Genomic DNA, 16,907 nt, shown 5'->3' with positions numbered 1-16,907 from the left:
ACGCTCAAAGTTCAAAGCAAAGGGAGATATTTGATTTTAAAGAAATCAATTTCTAAGGACAGCAAACGGCCGGTAGGGACTACACGACATTCCTCCAGGGTTGCTGACATCACTAACCCCAATATTTACATAAAACCCTCCTCCGAGAATACTAAATAAGGGGGGCGAGGCCATTTTATATTGCTTTGGAGAAGAGTTGTTGTGGTATACTAGGCTGTTGTTGCCGCAATGCAGTCTCTGTGCTGCACATGTTACTGAGGAAAGCTTCCAAAATCTTCGCGAGTTCAATGCAGGATTCGCACAACGGCTTGTCCTGAAAGATGGAGCAGTTCCAACTTTAAGAACAGAAGCTGTTGTTTACGGGCCGCAACCTGTAAGTTAATTTTTCGTCAATGTGTTTTCCTGTTATAGTTCGTATTGTTAATTGTACGTTGTAGCAAGGAAGTAAACAAATGACAACGCTATTTGGCTCTGCGAACCAGTTTGTTAAATGCTCAATCATACTTAACGTTATCCGACAAACACCTAACGTTACAAACTTTTTTTTAATCTTAACAGCGAACTTGGAATTAGTGTAAATTATTCTTTGATTAGAGCTTTTATGTGTTGTTTATCTACATGCTTGTTTATCTACAGGCATGCTAAACATGGTTCTGGGTTTGATTTAGCTACTGTAGTAAATAGAGATGCACCGATTGATCGGCTGGTGACCTAAATCGGCCGATTTTCACGTGATCGACCATGGCCGGCGACCGACCGGTCGGTCTGACATATTCCGATTTTTTGCCAGTTAAATGCACTCGGGCGCCGCATGATTGACATCGCACAACATCAGCATCACACGTGCACACGGAACGCACATGTAGGAAACCTCGTGAATTACGGCCGTTTCATACCGCAGGCGTGAGCAGTGCGGGGTTTTTTACGGCGTGCATGTTAATCAATGAGTGCATTTACACCGAGAGCAGGAGCAGCGCGTGAGCGTCGAGCAGGAGCGTCGCGTGAGCAGCAGTGAAGCGGGGTTTCAGCACAGTCTATTTTTGCAGCGCTGCTCATGCTCAATCAAAGTGAAAACACACTTTTGTTGGAGAAAATAAATATGATTTCACCCAAAAATGTGCCCAAAATGCACAGAATTTGCATGTCTGGTTTGTTTTAACAAGAACTGGAGCAGGCTATGTCAGAAAAGAAATTATTTCCCAATCGTTTCCCTGCACTTGCTCCACTTGCCCGAGCTTAGCGCTTGTTTAGCCTGGCTGGACATGTGGCAGATGAGAGAAGAACTGTTTATAAAAAATAGTTGACACCTGGTTCTGTTTCATTCTTACTGACTGCCAGAGGCAGTGTAAACACTATGGATTATCGCAGCGCAAGCTAGATAGGTCAAGAGAATATACCAACAAAGTCATGTGGCGTGATGTATGCTGAGCCCTGGAGGGTAAAAGCTATAGTAGCTCAGCACTCTACCTCTTTCGCTTTCTCGCCTGGTTGAGATAGGTTGTATTGATTGAGTGATTATTCGAGCTGTCAAGTGCACCTTACAAGAGCAGCGAGATTCATCCTCACAAGCTGTGACAGCGCGTGTCTACTCAACGCCATTCAAGGATTTGGATTAAAATTTTGGTGAGTTTATATTGCTTCGTCGGTGACACTCTGTGCCTCTCGGTGGCTTGTGTTTTCCGCGCCTATGAGTTAACGGTCTCCCGTTACTCTATTAGAGTGTTTTTGTCTCGAATCCATTTTACACTTTTTGTCCCTCGGTTCAATCCGCCGGCCATTTTAGACACTTTTTATCTTTTTCGTGAGATATTTGTTGGTATTACCTGTCGGTTCACCCGAGGTAACCTTACTTAACCTTACGGTGCTATCCGAGGGTGTTATTAGCGTGTAACTATGGCTCACGGCTCGATCGCCACTGGTTTTCCACTGACTTGTAGGCTGTCCCCTAATAATCTTCTCCGTGACGACGATCATGACATCAGCCCGTCTTGTTTGGGTATTCCAACATCTGCGAGGGGCTCTCACGGACCCGTGCGTGCACTGAAGCCTTTTGCCTATGTCGGAACGACGGCTCTGTCTTGCCGAGTTAGACCCTAATTCAACAGTGAAACTTGAGCAGTTAGATGTACCCCCTTCACTCACTCGGAAACGCAGGGCGTTGGCGGCAGCTGGTGTTCCCCTTCCAGCTAAGAAGGCCAAATCGCGAGGTGATGAGCATTCACATGTTGAGAAAGGTTAACTTTCTATGGCGGTGTCGATGCTTTCTTCAGAAATGGCAGAGCTGAAACACCTGCTTCACTCACTTCAGCCCGTCACATCTACTACACCTGTGAGGATGACACAGGAGGATGAGAATGTTCAGAATAAAGGAGCTGGGGAAGAGTCTCTTGATTCCCCTTGTTTTTCTCACCGTTCAGAGTTTGATGTGCTTTCTACAAGTGCTTCAGATTCCTTTTTCCATGATCATGGGGATACTATGGATGTTGCTGCGCAACCATCACCTCAGGCTGTTTTCACTGGCTACCCAGCAGTGGAGGGGTCTAGTGTGGGATCAGATCAGTCGTCTGGACAAGCCCAGTCCTCCTCCGATGATACTTTGGCTGTGCTTCGAATGGCAGCTGCTCGTCTAGGAGTCACCTGTCCAATCCACCCAAACGAATGTGTTTTTCAGACAGACCACAGCTGCAACTTCTTTTCCCATGCCACCATGTAAGGATTTTGTGGCTGAATTCTCAAATGCTCTCACTGAACTGAACTGAACTCTCACGGCGCTCTAAGATTGCCGAACGCTAGCATCTATGGCTGAAGCAGATTCTAACGGGTTGGGTCGTGCTCCGGAAATAGAGCAGCCTGTGGCAGCTTTGGTGGTGTCTCCTGATGAGGCTCTACGAGGGAATGTGCGATGTCCCAGTGCGCAGTGCGGTCATACGGATTCCTTGCTGAAAAAGACATATGAGTCTGTTGCTTACATTACTCAAGCAGAAAACACAATCTGCCAGTTACTTCTTGCTGCCACCAGTACGCTGGGACCTGCAAATGCAGATCCATCTATTTCACAATTCCTGCAAACTGCTCTGTTGGCTACAGACCACGTGACCCGCGAGCTGGGTGGTCTTACAGCCACGCTTCTGGCAGCCCACCGCCAAGTGTGGCTTGCCCAAGCACGACTGCCGGAGGACTGTAAGAAAACCTTGAGAGATCTTCCTTTTGTTCCCGGGCATCTTTTTGGTCCGAATGTTCGGGAACTGTTGGAAAAGAGGGTAAAGCTGTCTGAAGCTACTCGTCAACTGACGCAGGTGCAGCGCAACCCTACCTTTAGGATGCCAGCAGTTCAGACCCGACATCACTATGCCACATCGGAGCTACGTTTCTGCCGGCACGCTACACCTCAGTCACAGCCCCCACAAAGACCTTGTGTTCCTGAAGGTGCGAGAGTTTTTCGCCCACCTCATCGTCAGTTTCCGGGAGGACCCCGTCAGCGCTACCCCGCGACCACTAAAAATCGTCCACATAAAGCCTGAGACAGTCAGGCCTGCGGGCGATCGTTTTTCTATAGATCAACTGGAGTACTGGAGATCCAACACAACGGACCCCTGGGTGTTGGTAACTCTGAGCAGGGGATATACTCTACAATTTCGACGCTGGCCTCCCAGATTTTCAAGAATCGTTCCTACGATTGTCAGAGACGCGGTTCGCGCAGTGGCTCTCTCTCTGGAAATTTGTTCACTGCTAGAGAAGGGAGCCATAGAAAAAGTTCATCCCCTCGTTCAGGGAGACGGGTTCTTTTCGAACGCTGCGCACAGCCGATGTTGTCCGGTCTGTGACGGCAGACAGGTTTGTAAGTGTTCGACCTGAAGGATGCATACTTTCAAGTCCCAATTGCTGTGCATCACAGAAAGTTTCTGCGTTTCAGTTTCCTGAATTAAGCTTACCAGTTCAAGGTGCTACCCTTCTGTCTTTCCCTTGCTCCTCGCGTCTTCACAAGGTGTGTGAGTGTGGCTCTGTCCCCTCTTTGGATGAGAGGACTGCGTTTCCTTCCTTATTTGGACGACTGGCTTCTCTGTGCCCCCACAGAGCGGCAGACTGTACAAGACTCCAGAGTGCTTTTGAGACATGTGCAGAAGCTGGGTTTTTCTGTGAACGAGAAAAAGAGCCGTCTGATTCCATCACAGACCACTACGTTCATAGGAATGACCCTGAATTCCTGCCTAATGTCTGCCTCGCTGTCTCAGGAACGTGTGACGAACATTCTGCAGCTTTTGGCTCGCTTTTGCCCGGGTGTGTCTTTTCAGTACGAGGTGGTCCTACGACTGATAGAGATGTTAACAGCGGCTACAGTGGTGATCCCCCTGGGTTTACTCCACCTCAGACCACTCCAGTTATGGAACAACAGTTTGCGGCTAGATCCCACCAGACATCGCCAGCTTATGATTTCCCACCATTGCATATGTGCGTTGAGGCGGTGGAGACAGTTAGAGTTCCTAAAGGCAGGAGTGCCCCTGGGTGTTGTTCCCTCTTGTCGGGAGTTGGTCACAACAGACGCTTCCCTCACAGGATGGGGGGCAACGTGGAATCGGATCGGATGGGTAAATCGGGTATTTGTGGGCGCTGGACACCAATCCAGGCCACAGAACATATCAACCTGCTAGAACTAAGGGCAGTGTTCTTGGCTCTAAAGTACTTCATGCCGGTTCTGGCAGGCCGCCATGTTCTCGTTCGGTCAGACAATACCTCAACAGTGTTCCATCTGAATCACCAGGGCGGCACGAGATCCCGCAGGTCTCTACTGCTGACTCACGAGATTCTGACATGGTGTCAGCCACGACTCGCTTCACTGAGGGTAGCTCATATTCCAGGAGCGTGCAATCAGACAGCAGATGCTCTTTCCAGGGATCAAATACATCAAGGAGAATGGAGGCTTCATCCAGAGGTAGTGCAGGAGATCTGGCTACGATTTGGAAGAGCCGGTGTCGAAGCAGAGGTTGTTGAACTGGATAGTAGAGACCATTACGCTGGCTTACAAGGCGGCAGGGAGACCACTGCCCTGGAGACTAACTTGCCATTCCACTAGGGCCATTTCATCTTCATGGGCTGTTTTTAGAGGAGTTTCCCTGGTGGATATCTGCACTGCCGCTACCTGGGCTTCTCCATGCACATTTGCCCGGTTTTATAAGGTCAACATTGCTGCTCATCATGCCGTTAGTTCTGCGGTTCTTCTGGAGCAGCCTTGATTTCATCAGGTGGGTGGCATTCCTCATGACTATGTTGCTATGTGTCATTCATAGTGTTTACACTGCCTCTGGCGGTCAGTAAGAATGAAATAGAACGCTAGTTACGCATGTAACTGTGGTTCTGTGAATTCTGGATGACCACCAGAGTTCTCAGTCACTCGGAATGCGCGAGAAAGGCGTACCGAGGTAGAGTGCTGAGCTACTATAGCTTTTACCCTCCAGGGCTCAGCATACGTCACTCCACGTGACTTTGTTGGTATATTCTCTCAACCTATCTAGCTGGCGCTGCGATAATGCATAGTGTTTACACTGCCTCTGGCGGTCATCCAGAATTCACAGAACCATAGTTACACGCGTAACTAGCATTATGTGAGTCTCAACCTTTACCAAAATAGCGTGTTTTGGCAAATGCCTGTGGTAAAACTTCTGTTGATGGCCACAAATTAGGGATACAACGAAAATAAAACTTCTGGTCCGAAACAGACAATTCTGGAGTACACTTGGCCGAAAACCCACCCTGAAAATGCTTTTTGAATTAGCTTTTTTTTTGTATAATTGCAATTGTATTAATATTAGTCTTTTGAATGAAATGCAATCATTTTAATGATACTGAATATAAAAAATACAAGCCAATGAAATTAAATAACCACACTTTTATTGAAAGTAACACTAAAATTGGACAAAATATACGAAATATCAATATATTGTTCTTTATTTAGTTCTAATTATCCAATGTGTAGTCCTAAAAGACTATTATTATCAGAGCATTTGAAAAGAGCGTAGCGGGGAGCGGATCAGTGAACGAGAGGGTAGTGTCATTTCACCAGCGTTGCCCAGAACGTCTATACCACACCATGTTACAGCACAGTAGGGCTATTTGCAAACAAATTTCATGTCTGCGCTTTATTTGAGCAGACTTAGCGTTTTTCGCTGAGCATGAGCGGTACATGAGTAGAGCGTTCGCATGGGCCATGAGCAACTGACCCCAAACTTTTGAACAGTAGTGTAAATGTAAACAGAACATTCACTGAAACCTAACAGAACTCTCTTCTGGCAATACAAAATTAACTGTGGCAACTGAAGACTTCTATGCTTTTTTTAAAAAGCGACAGAATGGGACACGTGAACAAAACAATGAAAGTCTGACCTCACAGATGGGGCCAAGCAAAACGGAGAGAGTTCATAATGTCTCGCTGCTGTTTTAAACTAAATCACCTCACACCTGTCCAGCCTGAGGGTCTTTCTTCCCCCAATGTTGCAGAAAAACTCTTACAGACCTGCACAGATGTTATTAGACAGGAAAGTGTGTTTCTGATTCTATTGGTTAAGTCTGAACTTGCTGAAATACTTTAACCCATAAACAAACTGCAGCCAATCAGATGTTTTCTCACATGTATTCACTTTCTCGACGCAAATTCAGTCCAGATTTGACTTATTCCATGTCTTTTACGACTACGAGAGCTGCCCTCTATACCTGCAGTGTGTGTGTGTGTGTGTGTGTGTGTGTGTGTGTGTGTGTGTGTGTGTGTGTGTGTGTGTGTGTGTGTGTGTGTGTGTGTGTGTGTGTTTGCAGAACAGACTTTACTTGTGTGTGTGTGTTTGCAGAACAGACTTTACTTCACTTCTCTACTGACCTTTCAGCCCTGTCAGAAAGCAGAACAATAACCAATTTATCTGACACACACACACACATCATTAAATTCACAGAGGGTGTTTAATGGGCAGTATGGAGCAGACTTGTGTGTGTTTGTGTGTGTGTGTGTGTGTGTGTGTGTGTGTGTGTGTGTGTGTGTGTGTGTGTGTGTGTGTGTGTGTGTGTGTGTGTGTGTGTGTTATTAATGAATGTCGGAAATGATGCTCTAACACAATATAGTGCTTATATCACAACATGAGACAGGGAAAAAACACTTCAGGGCTCTTTCTAGTTGTGTGTCTCTCAATTCCATCTGACCCAGTACACAAACACACACACCACCATGACATATATAATGATTAATGTAGCAACAACAACAAAAATCTAAATATGATGATACTGCACTAGGCTACTGATGAAAAACGTATTTTTAATTTCTGTCTTAACACTCAGTTAAGTAGAAACAGCATTATCGGGCTGGTGTAAACTGTTGACACATGGTTTTGTCATGGGTTTATGGTTATAGGAGCTGAAGTGAAGTATCTGCCCGCATACCTGAGCATGAGTCTTTCCCGCCGGTAGCTGATGACATCATGCAGGAGTCTACAAGCTTTCGAGGAAGGAAAAAAAAGTAACCCGGGAAAGTTTTCCAGCAGCCGTGTACGGGGTCTGTTATTACCATTTTTGGGCAGACTCGCTCCCTGACAAACCCAGCCCAAACCGCAGCAGATTCCAGCACTCGTTCTTTTTTCCTCCCCGTTTTCCAAAGGGGAAGAAAGGAGTGTGGGAGCGACAAATGTTTCACTCATATTTCAAATAGTTTTTAGACTTCTGTGCAGAAAATCACATCCGAGAGATTTTTTATAAACACTCCCCTCCCCCAACTAATGGTTTTACGGAATGCGTTAACGGAGCTGCCATGGGACTAGGATTGGCAACCGAGAGCCGGTTCTTAATCAGGACCGTTAACCATACCGGAACTAAACGATTTTCATGACTTTCGGCTCTGTTAACGTTGCATTCTTCTGCCGATGAGCACTTAACATTGTATTAAAATACTCTGACAGTGTCTGCTAGCAACTACTGATTCAACAAAGTAATCCGTATAACGTTATAACCCAAACGAACGACTCTTATGAACCGGTTCCTTAAGTGAATCTAAAATACACGGCGAAGTTCGATTCTCAAACAAACAACTCCTATAAACAAATCATGTAAGTGAATCAAAAAGACTTGTGAGTCAGTATGAAAGTTTCCAAAAATAATCTGACAAACTTGAACCGCAAATTATTACTTTCGTTATGGTCAACCCGAAGTGAATCAAAACCTGCATTATGCTGTACTTATGAGACTTAATCAATGCAGTTGACTAGTTGTCCATATGACAGCGTGTAGTTAAAAGAAAAATTATACAATCTGTTGTATATATAAAAATAAATTTAAAAACGGGGTGAACATACAGTATCTTTAGCTAAATTTGAGTTATTTGTTATATCTGTTCGGTGTAATCTGAAATACCTCATCATTTAGCCACAGACTGCCGAAGAAATTAAATGCTACAAGAATCGCATGTTAAGATACTTCCTAAAAAACACTAGAATTGTTAGAGAACTGAAATCGTTAATCGGAATCGGAACCATAATGACTCTCTCATCTCTACATTGGTCACACGTTAAAACCCCGTAAATAAAGTGAGCTCGTGCTCTCTGCGCGCGCAGATCATATGAGCCGCATCCACGAGCAAAGGTCTGTCGCTGACATCTGTTGCGCGCGGTGAACAGGATCGGTGGGCGCACGGTGTCCGGTGATCAGGCTCCGGCCGGATCGGTTGACTGGGGGTGGGCCGTCAAAACGCTCAAATGAATGGACAGAAAGAGTGGTGAATAGGAACATGCGCAATCCCGCAACAGATGTTCCTCGAGTTTCTTATAATGAAGATTATACACAGTACCGTACAAGCTTTGGATGCTTTATACTCGCTTGGTTTGAGACAAACAAATATGAGAGACACAAAATAAACAAATTCATGCATGCGTCGCAATGCAAAGCCTATTTCACCAGCAGCCCTCAACTCAATGACTAGGGATTCCGGACGGGGCCCTTAAATCTCCGCATTTCGGCATGGTATTTTTTCAGCTAGTTTGCAGAAAGTCCCATTGCATCTTAAACCGGTGGTGTGGAGAGATTATAGCGCGTACCTTTCGCTGTTGTTTCTCCCAGGCGGGGTCAAGCAGCATATCCCGATCCCAATCATCTTCCTGGGGCATATAATCGTTCTCTCCTCCATCATATTGATGATGATGATGATGTTGTTGTTGATGATGGTGGTGATCCATTCTGAACTGCTGTTCCCGTCTTTCTCCGGTCTCTCTCTCTCTCTCTCTCTCTCTCTCTCTCTCTCCCACAGAGCGCTGCAGTAAACACTCCTGTGCGCACTTTAAACGATGGGCACGAAACTAACGTCGCTGCCTGGTTTTCCCTGCACCGTTCACTCTCCCCAAAGTCCGTGCCTCCTTGTCTTTCTCGTTCTGTCCGTTTTTTCACGGCCGCTATCCAGAGTGGCGAGTAGGCAGAACCTCCAGCACGAGCATCGGCAGCAAAAACTTCACAGTAACGGGAAAAAATAAAAAGAGACGCAGGGCGTCTGATTGGCTAGTGCGCAAACCTTTAAAGCCCGCCCACTTAAAAGGCTTGGTGGTGATTCGTTAATATCGTTGTCCGTTAATAGATTTGGTGTAGGTTGTCTGCATCGACGTAGGTATCAGAAAAGCTTTTAGGAAGCTTTGTGCCACTGGAATTAATTGCTGGAGGAACTTATGTTTGTGTTTATTTATTTAAAGTTTAATAATAAATAATTGTATTCAATTTCTTAAAAATCCTTTAATGTTTTCTCTATGCCCTCCAGGTGACCACACCCTATTTTATCTCACGGTCACCGTGTCTCAGGTAACAGTGCTCATGGAAAAGTGGTGGGGAATACTACATCTTCAGACAACTCAAATTAGTATTGTCTAATAATTAGAATCCATGCTAGAAAATCAATCTTGAGCTGGTCAGTGTTTTGAACATGGAATCTGGTTTTCTAGCTGGTCAAAATGGTCATTATCTGATCTGATAGGCCATCTTGGACTACCAGACCATCTACCAATTTGTTCTATCAGTTTATAGTGGTCAAGCTGTTTTATGGAACATAGTTGGTTAACCAGAAAATGACCAATGATGCATGTTCCAAAACACATGTACCAAATTAATTTTCCCAAAAGGATAATGAGCCTATGAAACTTTCACAACATTATACTTAATGGGAATAGATTAGATAAGAGATTAGATAAGAGGCTGAAAATGGATGCTACCACTGCTTCAGATCAAGGCAGTACAATGTAAAAAATCATATGATCAAAAAGTTAAGACATGTTTTTACATTGCTTTAACTCATCAAAATAAGTTAAGCAATTTGCAACTTTTTAAATATAAATTATACAAGATTCATCTCATTTATTAAGTCAGTTTAATGTAATTTAAGTTGAAATGACTTAAACATCTAAGTTGATTGTATACTTGAACATTTAAGGCAGCACATTTTTTACAGTGTCTAACTTAGACCGGTTAGACACAAAGAAGTATGCCTGGACTGGCAAAGGATATCCCTCATATTCAACACATCTTACTGTGGGGAAGAAAAGCTGTGAAGTTCAAGATGATGAGATTTCCTCCCTTGAACTCTTGCGGTTATTTTTGGAACAGGATCAAAATGATTAGTTCTGTTTATTCAGGGCATGTTTGAACAGCCATTGCGTGTTCTGACGCAAACAGATGTTCGCCTTATGAGTATTTGATGCCCTGCATTGGCTGAACAAGGGTCCGCAGTTCATTTCTGTGATGCACAGCCTGGAACATCTTACTGCACTGCCCATTGTTTCCTTTCGTAAATCTATGATGCACTTTTATACTCACTCTACTGCATATACATACAATCAAATATTAGATTTGCCATTGATAAATACATTAGCTATAGACCCTTCACTTACTCTTAAATAGAAATGAATTACATTTACCTCTTTACTGTTTTGTCTCTTATCCTGCTGCTATATTGGCATTACAATTTGCATTTACACCTCCTAAAATTTTGTATATATAAATATTGCTGTTGTTATTATTGTTATTATGTTTGTTAAATATGATCAGCCATCACTATGATAATGAAGTTTGAGCTGTGATTTGACTTATTTTTATTCTCTGTATTTTTGTTTCATACTGTACAATATATATACTGTAATGTTATACACATGTATGTTTTGTATTGCAATAAATACTGTTCACATTTCATTTTGGTCAGAGCTACAAAACTTTACACCGCTACTTAACACCCCCAGTGCATGGCATCAGATCAAAGTCCACCTCCTCCCTCCATCCTCCCAACATTCCGAAGAAGGCCGTTGTTTGGGAAGGAATGCCTCTGCCATGTAGGGTAAAGCCCCCACCTGGTGAACAGAAGTCCCTCTCTGTAGAGGATGAACCACAAGCCTGACTCACACATATTCATATAGCCTATAGTGTTTTACCTTATTAATGTTATTTTCATAGCCTGTTTTACCTTATTTCTGTTATTTTCATACAGCCTAGTGTTTTACCTTATTTTCAAATATCTATCTATCTATCTATCTATCTATCTATCTATCTATCTATCTATCTATCTATCTATCTATCTATCTATGATTCTTAATTTGAGGACTTAAAAGAACGTTTTATCTGATTTAGCAAAATTCTAGGAACATTCTTCAGCAATTTTATCCGTAAAAGTATGACTAGGTCAGAAGCACACCCGCGCACTATGCACTCACAGTAGTCTGGATCGCTCTTCCATATATGGACAAACTTCCAAGCGGCGAATGTTTGGGAAAGTGACGTCACAGGTTAAGCGCACAGACAGTGAGATCTTATTCTCAACGCTGCTGCTTAATCAAAACACTAAAACACTTTATCGCCAAAATAATTCACACTTTTGTTTAACTTATGACAAACTTATTGATGTGTTCGCCATCATTATATTTCGCTCACACGTTAAATATCCGATTTATTTTTGTTCGGCATATGAAAAAACAAATTCGCTCAGGAAAACGATGACCGGAAAGTTATTCTGCATGTCTGTAGAACCATTTCAAACGATTTTAAAGGGCAGCACAAGTCTAGCTTCGGATTCAGTTTGCACAATCTAGATCACTAAACTTGGGGAACTCTTGACCTGACAATGTAAACAGGAAACACTTTCTCTCGAAGCTGTTTCAAGGAGTATATCAATATAATTATATAATTCTGGGAGGGATGCTGGTTGATTCTCCAGGATTTGCTGCTGCTCTTGGCTTCAGTAAATTTTGAATAATCAAATCTGCTGCTCTCCTGCTGTCATCATAAATGTCTCTCAATGGACAATGCACTTGACTAGCACTTCCAAAAATACAAGTTTAAAAGCAACCATAACGCACAAAAAAGATGGATATTTGTTCATATGAAAACCAAAGTGTCAAAATGATCTGGATGCCTCATGTATCATTAAATGCCACTTTGAAAATATAGTCTTCTTGCAGTCATTTCCACTTTCTATAAAGATCATGAAGATTGGCTTTGGGTTTAGTCAGAGAAATGTTTACACTGGACCTTTTGCATTTGTGCCAAGCTCCACATTCAGATATTTATCTACTCAGAAATTATTCAAATGATTCATATGCCATCTAAATATCTACATAACCATTGATATTATCAACACCAACATCAACAAAACTGGAGCCAGGTCATCTAATCATTTTACTAAAACTAGTCACACTTTTCACAACCAAAGAGAGACAAGACAGCTGTTAAATTACTAAAACAAACTCCACTGGATCGCTGTTTAAATTCAAAGGGCCTGGGACAAATTTGTAATGGACGCCCCCCCTCATCAGTGTTCTTGGTCCACCAGACAAACATTTGAAGATATTTCACAACAGAAGGTCTAATTTACATTCATAGGGTAAACATGCATCACACATACACTCTCTCTCACACACAATTAAACACACCAGATAGTCAACCTTTCTATTTTCTACATCTCTTTCACACAAGCACACAACTTTTTCTCATTAAACATATGAAGCATTGTAGGTAGAGCATGTTATGTAGGGTGATTCTGTTCATATGGATGATCTTTGGGACAGTTTAAAAGCATTCCGGCTATAATCCGACACAAGCTGGCACTACCACCCCCCTGCCCCCTTTGAGCGTGAAACTCAACAGTATCTAGAGCTGTTGTCACAATGTTCCTGATAAGATCCTGGCTGCCTGGATGAAGGCAAGCTTGTGAAATTGTAGTTTTCTGAGTGGCCTATTTGATTTTAAAGTATAAGAATAACCAACCTCCTCATGTGCACAAGGACATTAAGAAGGCGTGCGGGTACACATCATTCATTTCCTGTTGATGGTTACAGACGATTCAGACAGAATGAGACAGACAAGGTTCGTTTCAAGGAGAAACTAAAACTAAACACGATCAGATGCTGACAGCTGAGCAGAAACATCATCACATCAGCCCTCTCACACAGAAAAGGATTTTCACTTCAGTATTTCTTTTACTAATGAAGGGAAATGTAAAGGGCTAAATCAACCAATGATCAACCAGTTCTCTAAAATAGCTCAGAGGTGCATCTCATGAAGCTTCATTTGGGAAGAATATATAGACAGAGCACAACAAAGTGTTACAGATTCTGACAATGAAGAACAACCAGGAAACCAACAGGGTCAACAGCTGGGAAGAAGAAGAAGAGTAAGGATGCATGGTGGAAGGGGATGGAGGCAAAACTGTGGTAGAGGTATAGAAGAGGCCATGTGGACCATGTTCTTAATCATGACCTCATGAGAACATCCGTGACCTCAATCATTCAAATGTTTGTTGACAGAATAGGAATGTAATCAGACAATGTTCAATACTGTAATGCTATATATTACAGTAGTCCACTTACATTTGACATCATACAGTAAATATACTTCATAGAGCCATGTAACACACAAACACACACATGTACAGTGTGTTTATATGTATGCATATATACGTATATATATATATATATATATCTATATATATATATATATATCTATATATATATATATATTTAGTATGGTCTATTTCCTCATATCGCATGACATTACTGTAATTTGTTGACAGACCAACAGTAAAAGTAAAACTGTAAATCCTGTCCAGTCTCTTTTAATCAAAAGCCCAATGTGTAAATTTATACTGTTTAAATGTATACATGCCATATAAAGTGCATTCTTGTGCATTTTCAATCACTGTTATCAAAATTATTAAGTTTACATCTGAAAATAGTCCACTGTTATATTGCCAACATGACCATGAGTGATCTTATTCGTGAACAATGACACAAGGTCTTGTCATTCTGATGGCATTGACATGTTCATTGACATTAAAGAAGAGCAGGAAATATTTTAAAGGATCCTTTCCATTCAGTACATGTTTGAATATCTGCCCTCTGGTAAACGTTTTAGGACAATCAAATCTCGGAGCAATAGACTCAAGAACAGTTTCTACCCCAGCACTATACAGGAGTTAAACACACACAGAGACAACTATACAGGAGTTAAACACACACACAGAGACACAGAGAGAGAGAGAGAGACAGACACACACACACACACACACACACACACACACACACACACACACACACACACACACACACACACACACACACACACACACACACACACACACACACACACACACACACACACACACACACACACACACACACACACCAATCTGAAGGGGCATGTTATATCTCATACAAGGTTAACAACACCCCCTGTATATCTCAGTGTGTCTATATGTTTACACTATATTATTCAAATTTGGTTACATTCTGTTGCACTTACCTCTCTTTCATTGTTGTGCAATATCATGCAGTACTAATTGCTTACTGTGCAATATTTGACTGTTCGCCTTGCTTGCACTGGTTTTGTGTGTAGGCCTATTGTTTTTGCATTGTATTGATTATGGCATTTTGTTTATTGACATTGTACTGTATATTGGTTATTATTGTATTGTTTCTTTAAAATTCTACTTAAATTGTATTTATTTAAATTAGATGTTTGGTTTGCACAAAGTTATATATGATGGCACTGTAAAGATTGCTACAATTTCGCTATACCTTCGTATAGTGACAAAGAATCTTGAATAAATACTTTTGAGAGGATTTTGTGTGGTGCGGTTTGTACATATTGTTTTGAGAAATGCACAAACTGGTTTTCAAATCTTAAGGATAATTCAAGACATTTACAAAAGGGACAGAGAAAAACTAATAAGGCAGAAGATATCCTAACACAAAAAAATAGCACTACAGAGTTACTAAACCTAGTACAACTATAGTTATGAATTTGTGAAAAACATGATGCCCCCACATTTATATCTACATAAACTGGTTGATTTCTGGCCCTGGTCATGAGAAATATCTCAAGCAAAAGCCTTGTTTGCATGAAACCTTGATTCCACAGGTGAGTAAAAGCAGCCTGCCGTTATGAGGACTAGAAGAAAACTTCTAGAGATGATTCACTGCAAAACAGGGGTCATGATGTGAGGACAATTCACACTTCTACAGGAGACTGAGGGTGTGTCCCAGTTACCGTACTCCTGAATGACATCAGCCAAATAACTGTCAAGTATAGCTCTTACCGCTGGGTGGAGTTTCCTTATCGTGTTCAACAACAGAGACGAGTCCATTTATGGCTGCCTCGAACTGCTCATCGGAGCAAGACCATGTCCGCCTGACTGTGTGTGTGTGTGTGTGTGTGTGTGGCCAGTGGAAAAGCTGTAGTTCATTTCCTACAGGACAACCTGTTTCTCATCCAAGGGCTTGCATTAAACAAATACTACAGCGATTCTGTGAATTCTCTAGATGCCACGAGTTTAATCTGTTTATCATCAGCCACAGGAACTGTTCTGCAATTGTTTTATGTCAAACTCAATAACTGCATTTTGATTCACATGGCTCCAACAATGTGTTCTGTTCAATTTGTAAAACAATCAGGGGATATCTATAAGAGTTCCCTTCGTTTGACACATTTAGTTCATTATTAATGGTCTGCAAAGCCATGAAATAGTCTACACTTGAGTAACAGATTAGGGGTTGAGAATAATGGGATTGTATATATAGTATATATATATATTAAAAGTTTGATGTTGTTGTTTTTTAAAGTTTTTGATGCAGTAAAACCAGTAATATAGTGAAATTTTTTTTTTTTACAATTTGAAACTATTTTATTATATTTCAAAATGTAATTTATTCCTGTGATGGCAAAGCTGAATTTTCCGCATCATTACTCCAGTCTTCATTGTCACATGATCCTTCAGAAAATATTCTAATGTATTGATTTGCAGCTCAAGAAACATTTCCTATCATTTTCAATGTTGAAAACAGTTGTGCTGCTCAATATTTTTTTAAAACCACGATACATTTTTTCCAGGATTCTTTGATAAATTGAAAGATCAAAAGACCTGCATTTATTTGCAATAGAATTTTTGGTAACCATGTAAAATCTTACTGACCCCAAACACTTGAAAGGTATTATATACCGAGGGCTGCTTTTTAAAAGATATGAAAATAAATTTCCTAGAATTTGCATATATTTTCTTTCTGGTTAAGTAACCTGTTGTTGTGATACTGTTAATGTAACCGTCACATAGTTTGCATAATTTATAGAACAGAATAACCACTTCTAAGGTGAATTAAACTGACTGCATAAAATAACTGGTGACTTTTAGTCAATCCAGGGGCTAGTTGCATCAACATAGCCATTATGTTAAGACTGTCTCTTTAACAACTATGACCAACCCTCAGTTAGTTAGGGGTAATAATAATTAATCTTACTTCTCGGTATCAAATTGGACTAATCTGCATTTTTATGTAACTGACTTAAAGTTAGGAACAGTCTTAAGAAAAAAAATTGATGACTAACTTAGACTAGTCTCAGCAGTTTATGTAACCGGCCACTGATGC

General features: G+C 41.6%; 1 protein-coding gene across 7 annotated transcripts in view; it reads right to left on the bottom strand.

The window, feature by feature from the left end:
• actn1 (actinin, alpha 1) overlaps window positions 1–9,499 on the bottom strand; it is a 44,427-nt gene extending 34,928 nt beyond the window's left edge. For 5 of the 7 annotated variants that reach the window (XM_077236517.1, XM_077236514.1, XM_077236518.1 and 2 more), the window contains exon 1: window positions 9,063–9,476. In XM_077236517.1, coding sequence (XP_077092632.1) covers window positions 9,063–9,200 — 138 coding nt within the window. In that variant the 5' untranslated portion in view covers window positions 9,201–9,476. Of the gene's footprint in view, window positions 1–7,419; window positions 8,650–9,062 lie in introns of those variants that run through there. The other 2 variants (XM_077236513.1, XM_077236515.1) reach the window with 2 other exon arrangements.
• Between the last annotated feature and the right edge of the window lie 7,408 nt (window positions 9,500–16,907).

Source organism: Siphateles boraxobius, unplaced genomic scaffold (genome assembly GCF_051911475.1).
Source record: "Siphateles boraxobius isolate OS27281-9 unplaced genomic scaffold, OSU_SipBor_1 20, whole genome shotgun sequence".
Classification (NCBI taxonomy): Eukaryota; Metazoa; Chordata; class Actinopteri; order Cypriniformes; family Leuciscidae; genus Siphateles; species Siphateles boraxobius.
This window is presented reverse-complemented; position numbering and strand designations above follow the sequence as displayed.